This window comes from Nannobrachium achirus, assembly GCF_963921795.1.
Source record: "Nannobrachium achirus genome assembly, contig: SCAFFOLD_294, whole genome shotgun sequence".
In the NCBI taxonomy this organism is placed as follows: Eukaryota; Metazoa; Chordata; class Actinopteri; order Myctophiformes; family Myctophidae; genus Nannobrachium; species Nannobrachium achirus.
The window spans coordinates 17,017-40,737 of record NW_027664741.1 but is presented as its reverse complement, the minus strand read 5'-3'; the positions used below and the strand labels follow the sequence as shown (position 1 = coordinate 40,737).

Here is a 23,721-nt window from a genome sequence, read left to right as displayed (position 1 = left end):
CGGTCGTCTGCATTTTTTACGCGCTGGGAAACCCACCTTAACGCCCTCATTAGCATAATGTATGCGAGCATAATGTATGCGAACCATACCCAAATGCATTTCCAAACCATGCCCCGCCCCCAATTTGCATACGTCGACTAAGCTCCTCCCCTTCATTTACATACGGTCATCTACATTTTTTACGCGCTGGGAAACCTACCTTAACACCCTCATTAGCATAATGTATGCGAACCACACCCAAACGCATTTCCAAACCATGCCCCGCCCCAATTTTCATACGTCGACTAAGCTCCTCCCCTTCATTTACATACGGTCGTCTGCATTTTTTACGCGCTGGGAAACCCACCTTAACGCCCTCATTAGCATAATGTATGCGAGCATAATGTCTGCAAACCACGCCCACACGCATTTACAAACCATGCCCCGCCCCCAATTTGCATACGTCGACTAAGCTCCTCCCCTTCATTTACATACGGTCATCTACATTTTTTACGCGCTGGGAAACCTACCTTAACACCCTCATTAGCATAATGTATGCGAACCACACCCAAACGCATTTCCAAACCATGCCCCGCCCCAATTTTCATACGTCGACTAAGCTCCTCCCCTTCATTTACATACGGTCGTCTGCATTTTTTACGCGCTGGGAAACCCACCTTAACGCCCTCATTAGCATAATGTATGCGAGCATAATGTCTGCAAACCACGCCCACACGCATTTCCAAACCATGCCCCGCCCCCAATTTGCATACGTCGCCTAAGCTCCTCCCCTTCATTTACATACGGTCGTCTGCATATTTTACGCGCTGGGAAACGCCACTTAACAGCCTCATTAGCATAATTTATGCGAACCACACCCACACACATTTCCAAACCATGCACCGCCCGCAATTTTCATACGTCGACTAAGCTCCTCCCCTTCATTTACATACGGTCGTCTGCATTTTTTACGCGCTGGGAAACCCACCTTAACGCCCTCATTAGCATAATGTATGCGAGCATAATGTATGCGAACCATACCCAAACGCATTTCCAAACCATGCCCCGCCCCCAATTTGCATACGTCGACTAAGCTCCTCCCCTTCATTTACATACGGTCGTCTGCATTTTTTACGCGCTGGGAAACCCACCTTAACGCCCTCATTAGCATAATGTATGCGAGCATAATGTATGCGAACCATACCCAAATGCATTTCCAAACCATGCCCCGCCCCCAATTTGCATACGTCGACTAAGCTCCTCCCCTTCATTTACATACGGTCATCTACATTTTTTACGCGCTGGGAAACCTACCTTAACACCCTCATTAGCATAATGTATGCGAACCACACCCAAACGCATTTCCAAACCATGCCCCGCCCCAATTTTCATACGTCGACTAAGCTCCTCCCCTTCATTTACATACGGTCGTCTGCATTTTTTACGCGCTGGGAAACCCACCTTAACGCCCTCATTAGCATAATGTATGCGAGCATAATGTCTGCAAACCACGCCCACACGCATTTACAAACCATGCCCCGCCCCCAATTTGCATACGTCGACTAAGCTCCTCCCCTTCATTTACATACGGTCATCTACATTTTTTACGCGCTGGGAAACCTACCTTAACACCCTCATTAGCATAATGTATGCGAACCACACCCAAACGCATTTCCAAACCATGCCCCGCCCCAATTTTCATACGTCGACTAAGCTCCTCCCCTTCATTTACATACGGTCGTCTGCATTTTTTACGCGCTGGGAAACCCACCTTAACGCCCTCATTAGCATAATGTATGCGAGCATAATGTCTGCAAACCACGCCCACACGCATTTCCAAACCATGCCCCGCCCCCAATTTGCATACGTCGCCTAAGCTCCTCCCCTTCATTTACATACGGTCGTCTGCATATTTTACGCGCTGGGAAACGCCACTTAACAGCCTCATTAGCATAATTTATGCGAACCACACCCACACACATTTCCAAACCATGCACCGCCCCCAATTTTCATACGTCGACTAAGCTCCTCCCCTTCATTTACATACGGTCGTCTGCATTTTTTACGCGCTGGGAAACCCACCTTAACGCCCTCATTAGCATAATGTATGCGAGCATAATGTATGCGAACCATACCCAAACGCATTTCCAAACCATGCCCCGCCCCCAATTTGCATACGTCGACTAAGCTCCTCCCCTTCATTTACATACGGTCGTCTGCATTTTTTACGCGCTGGGAAACCCACCTTAACGCCCTCATTAGCATAATGTATGCGAGCATAATGTATGCGAACCATACCCAAATGCATTTCCAAACCATGCCCCGCCCCCCCATTTGCATAAGTCGGCTTAATTTACATAATTAATGCGTGCGACGCCCACAAAACTCATTACGTTAGGCCCACTCGTTAAGTCAGAGTCCTCCCTCTTGTTGAAACCACGCCCACTCGTTAATAGCAGATCTACAAGCTCACAACGCGTCTTGATGTGACGCGTTGTGAGCTTGTAGTTGAAACCACGCCCACTCGTTAAGTTCGACTCCACCCCTTGTATTTGCGTGTAATTACCCCGTCAGCGCGGTGACGAGAACGCTTGTCATGCGGCCTCATTTACAGGAAGGAAGGAAGGAAGGAAGGAAGGAAGGAAGAAAGAAAGAAAGAATTTGCCTAAATGTGTGGGGTTCTTAACGAGGAGGCAGTAATTACGCACGCACGCACGCACGCATGCATGCACACACACACACACACACTTTCTTTGTTTATTTATTTATTTATTCATGTGTTCGTTCATTCATTATATATTTATTTATTTATTTATTTAAATACTCTGTTGCTAGTATCCACAACTTTCCAACATCCCATAATGCATTGCGCAGAAGTTGGATGGAGCTTCCGTGAGCTTGTATGTGGTATTTAATACCAGTAACACGAGAAGCCAGAAAGCGAGTTTGGAGACGGTAGCACGCTGCAAAACGGAGTTATGGCTCTTTAAAGCCCAGCCGATCGATAGGCAGACGCCTGGGGGGGGCGGAGTCCAGGGGCGGAAATAAATAAATAATTAATTACATAAATAATCAGTCTCGGAAACAGTCAGGAAATAAATAAATAAATAAATAATCAGTCTCGGAAACATAGTCGGGAAATAAATAAATAAATAATCAGTCTCGGAAACATAGTCGGGAAATAAATAATTAAACCAGTAAGACTCCCTAATATATACTGACTGCGTAGCGATTTGCGTGATTTTAGGGCAAAATCTGTAGAAGTAGTGTCCAAAAATGGGTTTAAAAAAATCGGCCTGAAGGTGGCGCTACATGGGACAGATCCATGTTGATGACATGAGCGTAGAGCAAGTGTGTACCGATTTGTGTGATTTTAGGTCAAGATTTGTAGGAGCAGTGTCCAGAATGAGTTTTGGCCTCATGGTGGCGCTAGAAGAGGAGGGCCATGTGAGAATCGTAGTTTGGCAGGCAAGGACTGTGTGTGCCAAATTTGGCACGGATCGGGGCAGCGGTTGCAGAGATATGAGCAGGGCAAAAGTGTGACGGACAGACAGACAGCCGGTCGAGGTTTCGATAGTAACTGCGACCCGACGGTCGCAATTTATCAGTCAGTGGCGGCGCAGTTGGGCCTGGTGTGGAGACAGGGAAATAATTCATTCAATAAATAAAGCTCCTTTTAATTGAGCTTGTACCAGTGAACTGTACTGTCATGAAACTTGTCGTAAAGTCTTCAATCAATCACTCGATAAAGGGATCAATACAAACCCACATTTACCCAAAACAGCTGATCCACAAGCCCACATGCAGCCTTGTAGATCGGCTGTTTTTATTGTTTTATTTTTTAAATTGTTTCCCCCTGACTTAGTCTTTTCTAGGATCACCTTTTAGTTGACCTTGTACCAGTGAACTGTACTGTCAATGACACTGTACCTATGACAGTCCTATATCAATAATTCGTTCATTCATGAATGACTTCCCTGTGGAAATAAGCCAAAAACATTACTGGGATCTCCTTTTAGTTCATGTTTATTACGTATCTATCTATCTTCCTATCAATTGGTCACATGCATTCACATTGCACTGAACGCACGCAAGCACGCACGCACGCACGCCCGCTCAGCAGCTGGCTTTTTTTCTTTTTTCTTTTTTTTCACAGAGCTCCAGACTCAGACACCGAGGTCTCGGAGGGCACCCAAGCCGGACTGCGTGCTCTGGCAGCGGCCGCGAAGCGGCCGCGGCCGCCCCAACCCACTGGAGCTAGGTAGAGTCTGGTGAAATAAAACCAATCAGTAGGTCCCCATCAACAGATGTCGCTGTAGCCAAGGAATTCACACCCAGCCTGCTCACCTGACCAGGAAGTCCAACCAGTCTGTGTTGGAGAAACAACACTGCTGCCGCTGCTGCAGTAATCATTGCTATAGAGTGCTTGTTCAGTAACAGTGTTAAACGGCTCTATATTGTGACAGGAATCCTTCCCACCGAGTGTTTGTTCACTAACAGTGTTACAGTGTGATATGAAAGAATCCACATGAGGGCAGTGTTTCCATTCTCAACTCACTGAGTTGAACAGAGGGCGGAACCCAATGCAATAACAAGTCCTATTATTTAGAAAGGAGTCACGTCAATGTCAGCATTTTTTTTCTCTCTCTCTCTTTTTGGCAACATTTTTTAAATCATTTCACAATGTAAAAACAAAAATCATTTTGAGAAAAATGTAATGACCTATACACAGTATCTATAGGCTGTGTCTGTGTATATTCTGAGTGTAGATGTTGTTGTACTTTAACCACTTAAGCCCTGTGTCAGGGGTTCCCAAACTTTTTTGTCTCAGGGCACCCCATGAATATTTTTTTAATCCGAGGCACCCCTACATTATAATTTTCACTCCCAGCACCTTATATTTATAGCATATAGTCGTTGTCGGGTGGAAACCTTGTATGTCCAAAACCGTTTTGTATTTATCATCTATAAAATGTACTTGCGAGGCATTGTGTGCTTGTAGATCGGCTGTTTTCACTAGTTTAAATCATTTTTAAAATGATAAATACAAAACACCCGAAAACAACGAAATATAACTCATGTCATTGTCCCACTGGCTTGTCACTTGCCATGATCTGAAATGGCAAATCTTTGAGTAGCGCGCAATGAGGGCCTCTCCCAACTCTATTTCCCGAGCTGAATCAGAGGCCCAGCACGTCCCTGGTAACCTCTACTGGCCCTAAATCAAGTTACTGTAATAAAGTCTTAAGAGACTAACCTTGAGGTTTTGAAAATGCTTCAAGGACTTGCAGTGGGAGTGTAGACCCGGAGATTGAAAATTATAGAACCTTTTGCAGAGGCGACAAAGGAAGCCAGCTACCGGAATTAAAAAATTTGACCCTGATGGAAAGAAGTTCATAGAATTACATTTCAAACAATTGTGAAAATAAGACTAAGTAAAGTAAAAGGGTGTTTATAATCCCATGATTCTTCTTGCGAACAACAAATAAGCTCCTCGATCTTGACTGATTCACTAACATCCACATTTCTATGGATTACACAGTTTGTCTTTGTTTGCGTGGTTTCTCAATTGCTCTGCTTTAGTTTGTTGGATCCATTGTCATGTAGTTTGATGAAAATAAAGCCGACAGGGGCAGCATATGAACAAACTAAACATCCTACACGGTGGTGTCCAAGATTAAACACAAACAGGATCTGTTATAAACCCGTATTAAACCTCAGAAATGTCTGGACCAAATGGAGATCCCGATATCTCGATAGATGAAGGTATTATCGACGATGATGAATTCAACGAAGAAGGTACCATCTAGTTTACTGTAATGTTGCTGTCACCTTGAATCTTAAAATCCCTTAATATCCTCACCCTTGTGTCAACTGTGTGAAGATCGAAAACATTTTAACATGAGAATTAACAATTGCCTTTACTCTAGTGTCTCTCTTAAATCTCTACCGTTCTACCATTGATATCCACGGAACTCATCCATTTGACTGGTCATACAGTTTACTGTACAGTGTTGATGATATTTTTTTGAATGTCTTGATGAATTGAATACACAGGACCACAATGGAAACAAGCCCTTTTTGTGTTGTGCTTTTGCATCACTGTATAATCGTACCAGTACAACTGTACTATTTGCAAATTCATCCATTATTCAATCAATCAATGTATACAATTATTTAATCACAGAAAGACCTTAAACTACACTGTTAAATCCTCAATGTTAATTTGGCATAGCCCTAAGGGTCCATTTGGTTCCTAACCCTTAAATCATTTAGCTGGAGAGGAGGCCCCTGGAACCCGTTCAATTAATGCATTTTAGTGCATCTTTGTGATAGAAATAGCAAAATAAGAGTACCACCTTCATTACAGTTTGCAGTACATCTCTCTCTAAGAATACCAAAACACAGTCACCCCGGGCACAAATCCTGTAGCCTACCTTATTCCTAACCTTAACCTCAGTCAAATGGTGCCAAAACCTACCCCTATTCCTAAACGTAACCTCAGTAAAACTATGCCTAACCCTAAATGTTATTTCTAACCTTATCCACTATTCAGTAAAACAAACTCATGGTTTACTTGGTAATTGACATCAGTGGGACTTGTGTCACGGTCATTGTTTAATCAGGATACAGTATGCCAATGATGGCTTCATCTCAACTAAATTGTTTCACAGTTTTACACTGCACTTTAACGTTTCCTCTTTTCCGTGACAGAATATGCTTCCATCAACGCCATGCTGGATCAGATTAACTCCTGCCTGGATGATTTAGAGGAACGTAATGACAGTCTGAACGGCAAACTGCACGAACTTCTGGAATCCAACCGTCAGGCTAGGATGGAGTTCAGAGCCAAGCTGGTTAGTCCGGACACAGAGGAGGACTCCTCTCCAGCTACCGATGGAGGACCAGACGAAGATATCAGGGAACCAAACCAAGGACCAGATTAGATACAGCAAGGCTGTGTTCAGTCGCTGTTATATATATAGATGTTATTCCATAACCAATTAAATACATTTATTGAACCCATAGATCAGTGACATGCTGTATCTTAACGTGTCCCATGTCTAAGATGCCCTGAATGTATTGTACCATAGCTGCATTTTCTTTTCCAGATGATTTTTTTCTTAAATCTCAGATCTACTATAACATTCCACATAGGGGTTCTCTGTCCTTGTCTACATGTATATGTTATTGCAGACTGTTCCTTTCAGAAAGGTAGCATTTTGTCCATCCCTTACATGCCCGTTTGCCTTTATGGCAACATGTTGGTGCGTGCTGTTGAGAATATATATACACTTACACTATATATATATGAATAAATAAATAACCTTTCATACATGCTGAGTGACCGTTCTGTTAGGAGGCAAGTCAGACAGGCTTTTGCTTACCTGGCCTTACATCATGGCCATTGTCACCTCCATTCCATAGTGGTAGGAGGTCACAAGAATGCTTGATCATTGCACTCTGAAAATAGACAAATTACAAGCTCAAAATGCACTGCGACACATTTGTAACAAAGTATAAATGCCACTTTTTAGGCCAACACAGTTATCGCAGAGTGTATGCAGTTTGCTAGTCTGCTAGACTATTTTTCTTATTTATTGTTTTGGTTTATTCACATTAATGAAGCATTCTGAAAATGTTCATGGTGTTGTGTTACTGCTGTCATGGGTTTCCAAATGCAGATTTCTAATAGAAATTTTGCATTGAGTTTTGGATAATTAAAACAAAGCCATGTCGATAAATGATTCTTATTAACTTGTATTTTTCAACAAAATATCCACAAAACAAGATATTAACAAGTGTAATTTATGTTATGCTGATTGCAAACTCATCTGCTAGTCACATCAGTTTCAAGTTTTTCAAAGATCCTGAACAAACTAACAGACATTTTCAGTGTTTTTTCTGGCTGAGGTTTGAACTATGCCGTAAATTTTATGTCACAAAAATCTATGGACCAAAAGGAATAATGTAAATTGGCCTGCTTTTAGAGGTGCAACAAAACTAAAAGGAGCAAGATTGTTCAGGCCTTCAATAGCATAAAGTACTACTTCTGCCTAGTTCACTGATACTGTCTGTCTTGAGAGTGAAGTTTGAGGTAAATCCTTGAGAAAAAAAAAATCCAATATGGTCTTATTTCATCTTCATTTCTCTGCCATTTCATTATGTCTACCTCATTTAATCACCAGCCAGAATGTTGTTGCGAATGAAAGAAGATTGCAACAACGGCCCTGTTGCTGGCATATTAAAGATACACCAACAATTTAAATTAAAGAATTGCAAGTATTAGGGTGAGGCAACTGTCAAATGTTTAATATTAAATGAAAAGACCCAAATACAGAAAATAAACATCTAAAAATACATGGAACTTTCACAGTTAGAAAACAATCTGTTTTGTCAGTGGCTGAATAAAAATACGGTAAAAAACATACAGCTTGGAAATGTCGTTTAGATGCCCTTTTCTTCTTCAGCAAGATACAAAAATATATATCTTCCGTGCTACATACGCTGGTCTCTTCCCTTCGGCTTTGCACAATTTACTAAATTTTTCCTACATTTTCCTCAGAACAAACTACGTAGTATGACACGGTGTGAGTGAGTTGACACCGTGACTAAAAGGGATGATTATTGACTACACAGTTCAACTTAGTTTATTATAGTTACAAGAAATACTTCTCTATTATCAGGGTATGAACTATGAAATCTCAATAAAGCCCACATGTTACAATGATATAAGTGATGTTAATTGCCTAATTTATCGTACGATGGTGTTGCGTGTCATATAATAGATCTACGAGCTCACAACGCGTTGCATCTGCGACACATTGTGAGCTTAATTTGGGGTTTAGGAGTGTTAACTCTAATACAATGCTATTTTTGTGGTGTGGATGTATGTCCAAGCATGTCATTGCCTGCAATCTAGGAAAATATTAGGTATTTTTTTACAGGAAATCTCGAAACCCGCAAATATGGTAAAAAAATATTAGGGATGAAATACAACTTCAACATCTGCATTGTCAATGTCAAGTAGACAATGCATTGAATCATAATGGGAAACAAACATGTTCCTTTTAAAAGGTTAGTCTACTACTACAACTTCAACTAGCAGGATTGGGAAATAAAAACTTTGGTCAACTCAGCGCCTGGTGGATAGTACTTAAAAGCCAAATTAAAAATGGCATTACAAAGAAAATGTATATTGTGATACTGTATAGGCCTAACTGGTACTTTTTCATTATGAATTTAAGGGCATGGGACTAGTTATTACAATACACATGGTACAAAATATTCCTGTTTTAAACCCCAAATAAGAAGAAAGAAAAACAGTAACAATATCACCATGAAGATATTCGGTGTTCAAAAATGTATCCATCAAATAATACATTCATAATGGATGTTCTGTTTTTGTTGTTTTTATTTGCTACATCAGATTGCAACACAAAATGTAGCTCATCATACTAAAAAGGTGGCCAAGCTCAACAGTTTAGCTGTGGCGAGTAAGAAACAAAGTAAGAGAAGTTCAGAATTCCGAGATTAAATAATGCCATTCCATAATTCCTGAATTTATTCTCAGACTTCTGAGAAATTCTGACTTTAATCTCAGAACTCCAATAACATTTTCAAGTGGCCCTAATCCTCTTCCGTACAAAGAGAAAGGTATTCAAGTACGTTTTCCAATAAAAGAAAAAATAATTCAGCAAGAAAACTGACAAAACAGAGATCCTGGCCTTACATCACAGCTTTCACAAGCAGCCAGTCAATCAACAACGCCTCCATAATTTTCTACAGATTCATTTTTTACAATCTACAGTACACCGCATTTTGTTTAGACATTTTCAAATGAAAATGTATGACTACTAAAGCTGAAGTCCAGGATTCCTGTCCCTGCGGCAGAAAGAAAATTAAGCTACTGAGCCTTTGCTCATGTGATTTCAGACGGGCTTTTATTTGCATCTGTCACAGAACTAGCAGAGTTCACAGCTGTCCTAATAATACCCATAAAAAAAAATCCTCCAACCATCTCTCCAACAACGGTAAAGATACCAAATGGTCCAAAGGACTAAAATAACTATTTGAAATGGAGAGTATCCCATATTGAAGCGTTATTGTTGTTGTATTATTGTTCAAGTACATTTGCACACACCAGGAATTTGTCCTCTGCATTTAACTCATCCTAGCAATTAGGAGCCGCGGGCACTATTGAACAGCACCCAGGGAGCAGTCATGGTTCAGTGTCTTGCTCAAACACACTTTGAACACTAAGCCAGGAGGAGCTGTGGATTGCACCACATCCTTCGAAACCATTAGAAGTACATTTGTGTAACAAACTAACAATCTAAAGCAATTAGTCATGGACAATTAAATTCTGTTCATAAATTCTGCGGGGACTATTTTTGCACTTACTTTTTATATTCACACTTAAATAATTAAAACACAACAATAACAAACTTTGACCAAGACTTTTTTTTCCCCCATGTAGGCTACTAACATTTATGGAATTGAATGGCTTCTTTGAAAATCAAACAAACCATAGTATGCTTTGGGAAATTGTCGTACATACTCAATGGATTATGCCAGACCACCAGGGTATGACATGAACCAATGAAAGGTTTCTCCTGGATCTTGTTAACCACACTTACTAACCCTGGCATCCTAAATTTAGGCAAATTCATTGAAAGAACAACAATCCTTAAATATAGCTCAAAACACACCACATTGCAACACGCTTTGAGCTTGTTGCAAAAATAGCCCATCTATAAGCTAACAACGCAATACGACACGTTATGAGCTTGCTATCCAGATCTGCTATTTTCAATATGTGTTCGCCTATTCTTCCATAGGGTCCATGTGGTTAATCATATCTCGCATTAGGTGACAGGTCTGAGCTAGTACTGTATACTTTTCATCGTAGACTTGATGCACTTAGTGGAGAAGGTAGGAACTTTCAACTAGGTTGGGGGGTGACCGTAACTTTAATGTGTAGAGTGGCCGAGGCCGTCTGGTAATCAGAATGTCTCGCATTTGCCTAAAGGGACTCCCAGGGAGTATACGAGTCGAAGTGCCCCTGAGCAAGCCCCAACAGCCCATCCCACCCCATAAGGTCTGCCCTCTACCTGGCAATGCTGGCCACAACCCAATAACGATGTAATAGTTAATAGATGTTTTTCAGGTGTCATGTAGATAGATGTAGGGGTATGGCCAGTAGTGTAGTCTGGGGTCACTTCACCTTTCGGGGTTGTAACCGGTCTGGAGCGGAAACCACAACGTGTCATGTTGTAGTACTCAAAGGACTACAATTTGCCGGAAAGATCAAACCGGATTCAGTTTTAACCCAAAATATTCTCCTGCGCTCAAGGACATACTTTTAGGGCCTACCTAATAACCTCCTTGATGCGGAGTAGTTTTGCTTTTGAAAAATTTGTTTGGTATATGCATCTTTTTGTCCAACTGTTAGCGACTGGCAAGACTACACTAGGCTGCTCCAGCATTTTAATAGGTATTGGGGAAACAAACAGAGGGAACTAAATCAAAGCGACGCCACTTCTTCTAGTGGTTTCCGCGCTTTAGCGGAAACCAAACGGCTGTTGTGAACGAACACCAGGCTTTCCCCCAGAAAGCCTGGTAGGCGAGGTTACCAGCAGTGTAACCTAGTTGAAAGTTTCAACCTGTAGAGGCCACTGCAACACAAGTTTCCTGAATTATGTGACTTGGGGTGAAGTTAATCTTAAAATATAAATAACTGAAAAACAGGCCAGTCTGCTTCATAAAACCGTTAACTTAATAGAGACTGTTACACCATTTGTTGGGTAGCCTAAGCCCTAAGGCAGCAATTGTATTCTTTTTTTTTTCTTTTCTTTTTTTACCAATATGATCTTCAGCGTCTTGATGTTGCCCGGCCTGACCTCCTTTTGTTTGTTGCTTTGGCCTTCCCTGTACTGGCCTTCTCTGGTACAACAGTCTTCTCTGGTACAGAAATCTCCTCTGGTGAAACAGAAGCTTCTTGAACCTGCTGTTCTGTGGCCTCTTCAACAGCCTCCAGTGCTTGTGACAGTGGCCCTTCACACAGTTCAGATGAACTCTCCCAAGCTACACAAGCCTGGGACACTGCATGCTCCATCGTGGTGACAGGGTCAAAAGCTGGGTGTGTGGAGCTGGAACTTGCTGTAGCAGCGGTGTCGATACTCTGTGGCATTGAGGTGGATTCTGGTTTCTTTTTTCTCTGGCGGTCTTTTGGTAGTCTCACTCGGGTGATGGTAACAGTAGGCCGCATGAACTGATTATTACTCTTTACATCATCAACCTCACTGGAGTCAGTGATGATGTGGCTGCCACTTCCATCCAAGTCTGTGGTGGTGTCTGATACAGAGCTGAGGTGGTCTTCAGAGGCAAAGGCTGTAGTGGACTTTGATGAAACCCGCTGGTTGTGCAGGCTTCTGTACTTCTATTAAGTGAAAGAGTACCACAGTTTATTTTTAAGTAAATGTATTAGAATAACAACTAACTTGATGTACAGTACATAAATGTATGTTAGTGTCATACGCACACGTGCATTTAGAGATCTGGAATGGTTTGAGACATTACATTCATTGAATCAATAAAAATAATTTTAACGAACCACAAAGAGGCATGTACTATAGCAGCTTCTCAAAACAATTAAAACAAAACAATAACACCTATATGCTATATAATAGTACTTTGCAATAACAACAAAGACACTCCTTTAATGTGGGAGAAATGTGTAACCTCCAGGGACGTGCTGGCCATTGGGAAAAGCGGGACAACTCCCGAACGGCCGGTTCATTATCGGTCGGTCCAGGCCGGGCCATTAGGAAAAAATGAAACTGTTTGCACAAAAGTAAAAATTTTACTGTTTGCACAAAAAGTAGTGAAAACAGCAGATCTACAGTGCGAGGCGTTGTGTGCTTGTAGATCGGCTGTTTTGACTAGTTTAAATCATTTTTTTTTTTGGACATACACAGTGGCGAAACTAGCCCCCGGTGTGCCCCGATGCGAGATTTTCACCAAGTGCCCCACAACAACAACAACAACAACAACAACAACAACAACAACAACAACAACCACCACCACCACCACCTTTTTTCTACAGCGCAAATGCAGACAGCGCAAATGCGGGACACCAGGCTCCAACAGAAGACATCAACACACTCGCCATCTAATTCATGACAATATGTAGCCCAACCAAGTAGTGTCTCACTGTCTCCATCTCTCTGTGGTGCTAATGAACTCTTCCCTATGGCACTCCAACACAACAACTCTGACATTAGTCTTCACACTACAAACATCACCACGCCGTTTTTCCAAAACAGCATTATAAATATCATCCATTAAGACAACTAGGCCTACATTAATGACAGCACACAGTTTAATTGACAGTGATGCATCACTGCAAACCAGCATTATTTATATTAATTACTTAACTCACCTGCTAAAGTAAGGTGGATGACAACAACAAGACCAGTTGGGCACGTTTTGTTCCATATTCCACAGTGTCTTGGTTTTAGAGAGCATGGCAAATATTAACTGTTCCCCAAAGTCGTGTGTTGAAACTTTATATTCCATAATGCCCGAGAGTGTTGTTTTTACTTCAGAAGTTCAGAACGTCTCTTCAGCCTGTGTTCCGTCAGCAGCACTAAGGGGCCCTGTCATAGCTTCCTGTCATACCAGTGGACATTTCAAAACAAGAGTCATTGTATTGGATATTTGTAAAGTGATCATTCAACACATGTTTTATTTTGAAATGGTAGCAGCCTACTACAGGAAATGCAACAGATCAGGACAGAAGCGGCTCCGTCTGTATACATTGTTATTATTAGATTATTTATTTTTTCTCCTCCACCTGCGTGTGCCCCTGGACGTCCCGGGCCCTAATGCGCATGCGTCAGCTGCGTCAGCGGTAGTTACCCCCCTGAATACATGTGCATATCATATGGAAACTAGAAAATATTGTTCCTTCGAAACAATTGTGGGCTCGCTTCAAGCCAGAAAACAATGTCTATAAAAGTACAAAATGTCAAGATCGCAGGCAGTGCTCTCTTTGACGTTACTGAAATTAGCTGCATGCATGATTTGAGGCATTTTGTTCCAAAAATGTGTTATGCAAAAGTTGACCCGCTGGTGGCGCTATAACAGGCCAATGTGAGAAGGGAGGCATCTGTTCCTTGACCTAGTGGGAATGTGCTTGCAAGATTTCACGCATATCGCAGGCTGTATTCATGAATTAATTAAAAAATAAAGTGTGCATGCGTGTGTGCGTGCGTGAATGAATGAATAAATAATAAAGTGTGCGTGCGTGCGTGCGTGCGTGCGTGCGTGCGTGCGTGTGTGCACGTGCGTTCGTTCGCTCGCTCGCTCGCACGCACGCACGCACGCACGCAAGCACGCACACACGTGTGTGCACGTGCACTTTATTTATTTATTCATTCATTCATTGAATGAATGCGTTCGTGGAACGAATGCTCACTACGGTCATCTGTATTCTTTAAGCCCTGGGAAACCCACCTTAACGCCCTCATTAGCATAATGTATGCAAGCATAATGTATGCGCAACACGCCCACACGCATTTCCAAACCATGCACCAGCCCCAATTTTCATACGTCGACTAAGCTCCTCCCCTTCATTTACATACGGTCGTCTGCATTTTTTACGCGCTGGGAAACCTACCTTAACACCCTCATTAGCATAATGTATGCGAGCATAATGTATGCGAACCACACCCAAACGCATTTCCAAACCATGCCCCGCCCCAATTTTCATACGTCGACTAAGCTCCTCCCCTTCATTTACATACGGTCGTCTGCATTTTTTACGCGCTGGGGAACCCACCTTAACGCCCTCATTAGCATAATGTATGCGAGCATAATGTATGCGAACCATACCCAAATGCATTTCCAAACCATGCCCCGCCCCCAATTTGCATACGTCGACTAAGCTCCTCCCCTTCATTTACATACGGTCATCTACATTTTTTACGCGCTGGGAAACCTACCTTAACACCCTCATTAGCATAATGTATGCGAACCACACCCAAACGCATTTCCAAACCCTGCCCCGCCCCAATTTTCATACGTCGACTAAGCTCCTCCCCTTCATTTACATACGGTCGTCTGCATTTTTTACGCGCTGGGAAACCCACCTTAACGCCCTCATTAGCATAATGTATGCGAGCATAATGTCTGCAAACCACGCCCACACGCATTTACAAACCATGCCCCGCCCCAATTTGCATACGTCGACTAAGCTCCTCCCCTTCATTTACATACGGTCGTCTGCATTTTTTACGCGCTGGGGAACCCACCTTAACGCCCTCATTAGCATAATGTATGCGAGCATAATGTATGCGAACCATACCCAAATGCATTTCCAAACCATGCCCCGCCCCCAATTTGCATACGTCGACTAAGCTCCTCCCCTTCATTTACATACGGTCATCTACATTTTTTACGCGCTGGGAAACCTACCTTAACACCCTCATTAGCATAATGTATGCGAACCACACCCAAACGCATTTCCAAACCATGCCCCGCCCCAATTTTCATACGTCGACTAAGCTCCTCCCCTTCATTTACATACGGTCGTCTGCATTTTTTACGCGCTGGGAAACCCACCTTAACGCCCTCATTAGCATAATGTATGCGAGCATAATGTCTGCAAACCACGCCCACACGCATTTCCAAACCATGCCCCGCCCCCAATTTGCATACGTCGCCTAAGCTCCTCCCCTTCATTTACATACGGTCGTCTGCATATTTTACGCGCTGGGAAACGCCACTTAACAGCCTCATTAGCATAATTTATGCGAACCACACCCACACACATTTCCAAACCATGCACCGCCCGCAATTTTCATACGTCGACTAAGCTCCTCCCCTTCATTTACATACGGTCGTCTGCATTTTTTACGCGCTGGGAAACCCACCTTAACGCCCTCATTAGCATAATGTATGCGAGCATAATGTATGCGAACCATACCCAAACGCATTTCCAAACCATGCCCCGCCCCCAATTTGCATACGTCGACTAAGCTCCTCCCCTTCATTTACATACGGTCGTCTGCATTTTTTACGCGCTGGGAAACCCACCTTAACGCCCTCATTAGCATAATGTATGCGAGCATAATGTATGCGAACCATACCCAAATGCATTTCCAAACCATGCCCCGCCCCCAATTTGCATACGTCGACTAAGCTCCTCCCCTTCATTTACATACGGTCATCTACATTTTTTACGCGCTGGGAAACCTACCTTAACACCCTCATTAGCATAATGTATGCGAACCACACCCAAACGCATTTCCAAACCATGCCCCGCCCCAATTTTCATACGTCGACTAAGCTCCTCCCCTTCATTTACATACGGTCGTCTGCATTTTTTACGCGCTGGGAAACCCACCTTAACGCCCTCATTAGCATAATGTATGCGAGCATAATGTCTGCAAACCACGCCCACACGCATTTACAAACCATGCCCCGCCCCCAATTTGCATACGTCGACTAAGCTCCTCCCCTTCATTTACATACGGTCATCTACATTTTTTACGCGCTGGGAAACCTACCTTAACACCCTCATTAGCATAATGTATGCGAACCACACCCAAACGCATTTCCAAACCATGCCCCGCCCCAATTTTCATACGTCGACTAAGCTCCTCCCCTTCATTTACATACGGTCGTCTGCATTTTTTACGCGCTGGGAAACCCACCTTAACGCCCTCATTAGCATAATGTATGCGAGCATAATGTCTGCAAACCACGCCCACACGCATTTCCAAACCATGCCCCGCCCCCAATTTGCATACGTCGCCTAAGCTCCTCCCCTTCATTTACATACGGTCGTCTGCATATTTTACGCGCTGGGAAACGCCACTTAACAGCCTCATTAGCATAATTTATGCGAACCACACCCACACACATTTCCAAACCATGCACCGCCCGCAATTTTCATACGTCGACTAAGCTCCTCCCCTTCATTTACATACGGTCGTCTGCATTTTTTACGCGCTGGGAAACCCACCTTAACGCCCTCATTAGCATAATGTATGCGAGCATAATGTATGCGAACCATACCCAAACGCATTTCCAAACCATGCCCCGCCCCCAATTTGCATACGTCGACTAAGCTCCTCCCCTTCATTTACATACGGTCGTCTGCATTTTTTACGCGCTGGGAAACCCACCTTAACGCCCTCATTAGCATAATGTATGCGAGCATAATGTATGCGAACCATACCCAAATGCATTTCCAAACCATGCCCCGCCCCCAATTTGCATACGTCGACTAAGCTCCTCCCCTTCATTTACATACGGTCATCTACATTTTTTACGCGCTGGGAAACCTACCTTAACACCCTCATTAGCATAATGTATGCGAACCACACCCAAACGCATTTCCAAACCATGCCCCGCCCCAATTTTCATACGTCGACTAAGCTCCTCCCCTTCATTTACATACGGTCGTCTGCATTTTTTACGCGCTGGGAAACCCACCTTAACGCCCTCATTAGCATAATGTATGCGAGCATAATGTCTGCAAACCACGCCCACACGCATTTACAAACCATGCCCCGCCCCCAATTTGCATACGTCGACTAAGCTCCTCCCCTTCATTTACATACGGTCATCTACATTTTTTACGCGCTGGGAAACCTACCTTAACACCCTCATTAGCATAATGTATGCGAACCACACCCAAACGCATTTCCAAACCATGCCCCGCCCCAATTTTCATACGTCGACTAAGCTCCTCCCCTTCATTTACATACGGTCGTCTGCATTTTTTACGCGCTGGGAAACCCACCTTAACGCCCTCATTAGCATAATGTATGCGAGCATAATGTCTGCAAACCACGCCCACACGCATTTCCAAACCATGCCCCGCCCCCAATTTGCATACGTCGCCTAAGCTCCTCCCCTTCATTTACATACGGTCGTCTGCATATTTTACGCGCTGGGAAACGCCACTTAACAGCCTCATTAGCATAATTTATGCGAACCACACCCACACACATTTCCAAACCATGCACCGCCCCCAATTTTCATACGTCGACTAAGCTCCTCCCCTTCATTTACATACGGTCGTCTGCATTTTTTACGCGCTGGGAAACCCACCTTAACGCCCTCATTAGCATAATGTATGCGAGCATAATGTATGCGAACCATACCCAAACGCATTTCCAAACCATGCCCCGCCCCCAATTTGCATACGTCGACTAAGCTCCTCCCCTTCATTTACATACGGTCGTCTGCATTTTTTACGCGCTGGGAAACCCACCTTAACGCCCTCATTAGCATAATGTATGCGAGCATAATGTATGCGAACCATACCCAAATGCATTTCCAAACCATGCCCCGCCCCCCCATTTGCATAAGTCGGCTTAATTTACATAATTAATGCGTGCGACGCCCACAAAACTCATTACGTTAGGCCCACTCGTTAAGTCAGAGTCCTCCCTCTTGTTGAAACCACGCCCACTCGTTAATAGCAGATCTACAAGCTCACAACGCGTCTTGATGTGACGCGTTGTGAGCTTGTAGTTGAAACCACGCCCACTCGTTAAGTTCGACTCCACCCCTTGTATTTGCGTGTAATTACCCCGTCAGCGCGGTGACGAGAACGCTTGTCATGCGGCCTCATTTACAGGAAGGAAGGAAGGAAGGAAGGAAGGAAGGAAGAAAGAAAGAAAGAATTTGCCTAAATGTGTGGGGTTCTTAACGAGGAGGCAGTAATTACGCACGCACGCACGCACGCATGCATGCACACACACACACACACACTTTCTTTGTTTATTTATTTATTTATTCATGTGTTCGTTCATTCATTATATATTTATTTATTTATTTATTTAAATACTCTGTTGCTAGTATCCACAACTTTCCAACATCCCATAATGCATTGCGCAGAAGTTGGATGGAGCTTCCGTGAGCTTGTATGTGGTATTTAATACCAGTAACACGAGAAGCCAGAAAGCGAGTTTGGAGACGGTAGCACGCTGCAAAACGGAGTTATGGCTCTTTAAAGCCCAGCCGATCGATAGGCAGACGCCTGGGGGGGGCGGAGTCCAGGGGCGGAAATAAATAAATAATTAATTACATAAATAATCAGTCTCGGAAACAGTCAGGAAATAAATAAATAAATAAATAATCAGTCTCGGAAACATAGTCGGGAAATAAATAAATAAATAATCAGTCTCGGAAACATAGTCGGGAAATAAATAATTAAACCAGTAAGACTCCCTAATATATACTGACTGCGTAGCGATTTGCGTGATTTTAGGGCAAAATCTGTAGAAGTAGTGTCCAAAAATGGGTTTAAAAAAATCGGCCTGAAGGTGGCGCTACATGGGACAGATCCATGTTGATGACATGAGCGTAGAGCAAGTGTGTACCGATTTGTGTGATTTTAGGTCAAGATTTGTAGGAGCAGTGTCCAGAATGAGTTTTGGCCTCATGGTGGCGCTAGAAGAGGAGGGCCATGTGAGAATCGTAGTTTGGCAGGCAAGGACTGTGTGTGCCAAATTTGGCACGGATCGGGGCAGCGGTTGCAGAGATATGAGCAGGGCAAAAGTGTGACGGACAGACAGACAGCCGGTCGAGGTTTCGATAGTAACTGCGACCCGACGGTCGCAATTTATCAGTCAGTGGCGGCGCAGTTGGGCCTGGTGTGGAGACAGGGAAATAATTCATTCAATAAATAAAGCTCCTTTTAATTGAGCTTGTACCAGTGAACTGTACTGTCATGAAACTTGTCGTAAAGTCTTCAATCAATCACTCGATAAAGGGATCAATACAAACCCACATTTACCCAAAACAGCTGATCCACAAGCCCACATGCAGCCTTGTAGATCGGCTGTTTTTATTGTTTTATTTTTTAAATTGTTTCCCCCTGACTTAGTCTTTTCTAGGATCACCTTTTAGTTGACCTTGTACCAGTGAACTGTACTGTCAATGACACTGTACCTATGACAGTCCTATATCAATAATTCGTTCATTCATGAATGACTTCCCTGTGGAAATAAGCCAAAAACATTACTGGGATCTCCTTTTAGTTCATGTTTATTACGTATCTATCTATCTTCCTATCAATTGGTCACATGCATTCACATTGCACTGAACGCACGCAAGCACGCACGCACGCACGCCCGCTCAGCAGCTGGCTTTTTTTCTTTTTTCTTTTTTTTCACAGAGCTCCAGACTCAGACACCGAGGTCTCGGAGGGCACCCAAGCCGGACTGCGTGCTCTGGCAGCGGCCGCGAAGCGGCCGCGGCCGCCCCAACCCACTGGAGCTAGGTAGAGTCTGGTGAAATAAAACCAATCAGTAGGTCCCCATCAACAGATGTCGCTGTAGCCAAGGAATTCACACCCAGCCTGCTCACCTGACCAGGAAGTCCAACCAGTCTGTGTTGGAGAAACAACACTGCTGCCGCTGCTGCAGTAATCATTGCTATAGAGTGCTTGTTCAGTAACAGTGTTAAACGGCTCTATATTGTGACAGGAATCCTTCCCACCGAGTGTTTGTTCACTAACAGTGTTACAGTGTGATATGAAAGAATCCACATGAGGGCAGTGTTTCCATTCTCAACTCACTGAGTTGAACAGAGGGCGGAACCCAATGCAATAACAAGTCCTATTATTTAGAAAGGAGTCACGTCAATGTCAGCATTTTTTTTCTCTCTCTCTCTTTTTGGCAACATTTTTTAAATCATTTCACAATGTAAAAACAAAAATCATTTTGAGAAAAATGTAATGACCTATACACAGTATCTATAGGCTGTGTCTGTGTATATTCTGAGTGTAGATGTTGTTGTACTTTAACCACTTAAGCCCTGTGTCAGGGGTTCCCAAACTTTTTTGTCTCAGGGCACCCCATGAATATTTTTTTAATCCGAGGCACCCCTACATTATAATTTTCACTCCCAGCACCTTATATTTATAGCATATAGTCGTTGTCGGGTGGAAACCTTGTATGTCCAAAACCGTTTTGTATTTATCATCTATAAAATGTACTTGCGAGGCATTGTGTGCTTGTAGATCGGCTGTTTTCACTAGTTTAAATCATTTTTAAAATGATAAATACAAAACACCCGAAAACAACGAAATATAACTCATGTCATTGTCCCACTGGCTTGTCACTTGCCATGATCTGAAATGGCAAATCTTTGAGTAGCGCGCAATGAGGGCCTCTCCCAACTCTATTTCCCGAGCTGAATCAGAGGCCCAGCACGTCCCTGGTAACCTCTACTGGCCCTAAATCAAGTTACTGTAATAAAGTCTTAAGAGACTAACCTTGAGGTTTTGAAAATGCTTCAAGGACTTGCAGTGGGAGTGTAGACCCGGAGATTGAAAATTATAGAACCTTTTGCAGAGGCGACAAAGGAAGCCAGCTACCGGAATTAAAAAATTTGACCCTGATGGAAAGAAGTTCATAGAATTACATTTCAAACAATTGTGAAAATAAGACTAAGTAAAGTAAAAGGGTGTTTATAATCCCATGATTCTTCTTGCGAACAACAAATAAGCTCCTCGATCTTGACTGATTCACTAACATCCACATTTCTATGGATTACACAGTTTGTCTTTGTTTGCGTGGTTTCTCAATTGCTCTGCTTTAGTTTGTTGGATCCATTGTCATGTAGTTTGATGAAAATAAAGCCGACAGGGGCAGCATATGAACAAACTAAACATCCTACACGGTGGTGTCCAAGATTAAACACAAACAGGATCTGTTATAAACCCGTATTAAACCTCAGAAATGTCTGGACCAAATGGAGATCCCGATATCTCGATAGATGAAGGTATTATCGACGATGATGAATTCAACGAAGAAGGTACCATCTAGTTTACTGTAATGTTGCTGTCACCTTGAATCTTAAAATCCCTTAATATCCTCACCCTTGTGTCAACTGTGTGAAGATCGAAAACATTTTAACATGAGAATTAACAATTGCCTTTACTCTAGTGTCTCTCTTAAATCTCTACCGTTCTACCATTGATATCCACGGAACTCATCCATTTGACTGGTCATACAGTTTACTGTACAGTGTTGATGATATTTTTTTGAATGTCTTGATGAATTGAATACACAGGACCACAATGGAAACAAGCCCTTTTTGTGTTGTGCTTTTGCATCACTGTATAATCGTACCAGTACAACTGTACTATTTGCAAATTCATCCATTATTCAATCAATCAATGTATACAATTATTTAATCACAGAAAGACCTTAAACTACACTGTTAAATCCTCAATGTTAATTTGGCATAGCCCTAAGGGTCCATTTGGTTCCTAACCCTTAAATCATTTAGCTGGAGAGGAGGCCCCTGGAACCCGTTCAATTAATGCATTTTAGTGCATCTTTGTGATAGAAATAGCAAAATAAGAGTACCACCTTCATTACAGTTTGCAGTACATCTCTCTCTAAGAATACCAAAACACAGTCACCCCGGGCACAAATCCTGTAGCCTACCTTATTCCTAACCTTAACCTCAGTCAAATGGTGCCAAAACCTACCCCTATTCCTAAACGTAACCTCAGTAAAACTATGCCTAACCCTAAATGTTATTTCTAACCTTATCCACTATTCAGTAAAACAAACTCATGGTTTACTTGGTAATTGACATCAGTGGGACTTGTGTCACGGTCATTGTTTAATCAGGATACAGTATGCCAATGATGGCTTCATCTCAACTAAATTGTTTCACAGTTTTACACTGCACTTTAACGTTTCCTCTTTTCCGTGACAGAATATGCTTCCATCAACGCCATGCTGGATCAGATTAACTCCTGCCTGGATGATTTAGAGGAACGTAATGACAGTCTGAACGGCAAACTGCACGAACTTCTGGAATCCAACCGTCAGGCTAGGATGGAGTTCAGAGCCAAGCTGGTTAGTCCGGACACAGAGGAGGACTCCTCTCCAGCTACCGATGGAGGACCAGACGAAGATATCAGGGAACCAAACCAAGGACCAGATTAGATACAGCAAGGCTGTGTTCAGTCGCTGTTATATATATAGATGTTATTCCATAACCAATTAAATACATTTATTGAACCCATAGATCAGTGACATGCTGTATCTTAACGTGTCCCATGTCTAAGATGCCCTGAATGTATTGTACCATAGCTGCATTTTCTTTTCCAGATGATTTTTTTCTTAAATCTCAGATCTACTATAACATTCCACATAGGGGTTCTCTGTCCTTGTCTACATGTATATGTTATTGCAGACTGTTCCTTTCAGAAAGGTAGCATTTTGTCCATCCCTTACATGCCCGTTTGCCTTTATGGCAACATGTTGGTGCGTGCTGTTGAGAATATATATACACTTACACTATATATATATGAATAAATAAATAACCTTTCATACATGCTGAGTGACCGTTCTGTTAGGAGGCAAGTCAGACAGGCTTTTGCTTACCTGGCCTTACATCATGGCCATTGTCACCTCCATTCCATAGTGGTAGGAGGTCACAAGAATGCTTGATCATTGCACTCTGAAAATAGACAAATTACAAGCTCAAAATGCACTGCGACACATTTGTAACAAAGTATAAATGCCACTTTTTAGGCCAACACAGTTATCGCAGAGTGTATGCAGTTTGCTAGTCTGCTAGACTATTTTTCTTATTTATTGTTTTGGTTTATTCACATTAATGAAGCATTCTGAAAATGTTCATGGTGTTGTGTTACTGCTGTCATGGGTTTCCAAATGCAGATTTCTAATAGAA

At 42.7% G+C, this 23,721-nt stretch overlaps 2 protein-coding genes across 2 annotated transcripts; both read left to right on the top strand.

Annotated features, from left to right (window-relative positions):
* The first annotated feature begins 5,464 nt into the window (after positions 1 to 5,464).
* Positions 5,465 to 7,677, top strand: LOC308280827 (bublin coiled-coil protein-like). Its single transcript, XM_080755148.1, has 2 exons — positions 5,465 to 5,778; positions 6,694 to 7,677. The coding sequence occupies exons 1-2, from the start codon at positions 5,703 to 5,705 to the stop codon at positions 6,924 to 6,926; spliced, it is 309 nt and encodes a 102-aa protein (XP_080611274.1). The 5' UTR covers positions 5,465 to 5,702; the 3' UTR covers positions 6,927 to 7,677.
* A 13,831-nt stretch (positions 7,678 to 21,508) lies between these two features.
* LOC308280822 (bublin coiled-coil protein-like) lies at positions 21,509 to 23,721 on the top strand. Its single transcript, XM_080755143.1, has 2 exons — positions 21,509 to 21,822; positions 22,738 to 23,721. The coding sequence occupies exons 1-2, from the start codon at positions 21,747 to 21,749 to the stop codon at positions 22,968 to 22,970; spliced, it is 309 nt and encodes a 102-aa protein (XP_080611269.1). The 5' UTR covers positions 21,509 to 21,746; the 3' UTR covers positions 22,971 to 23,721.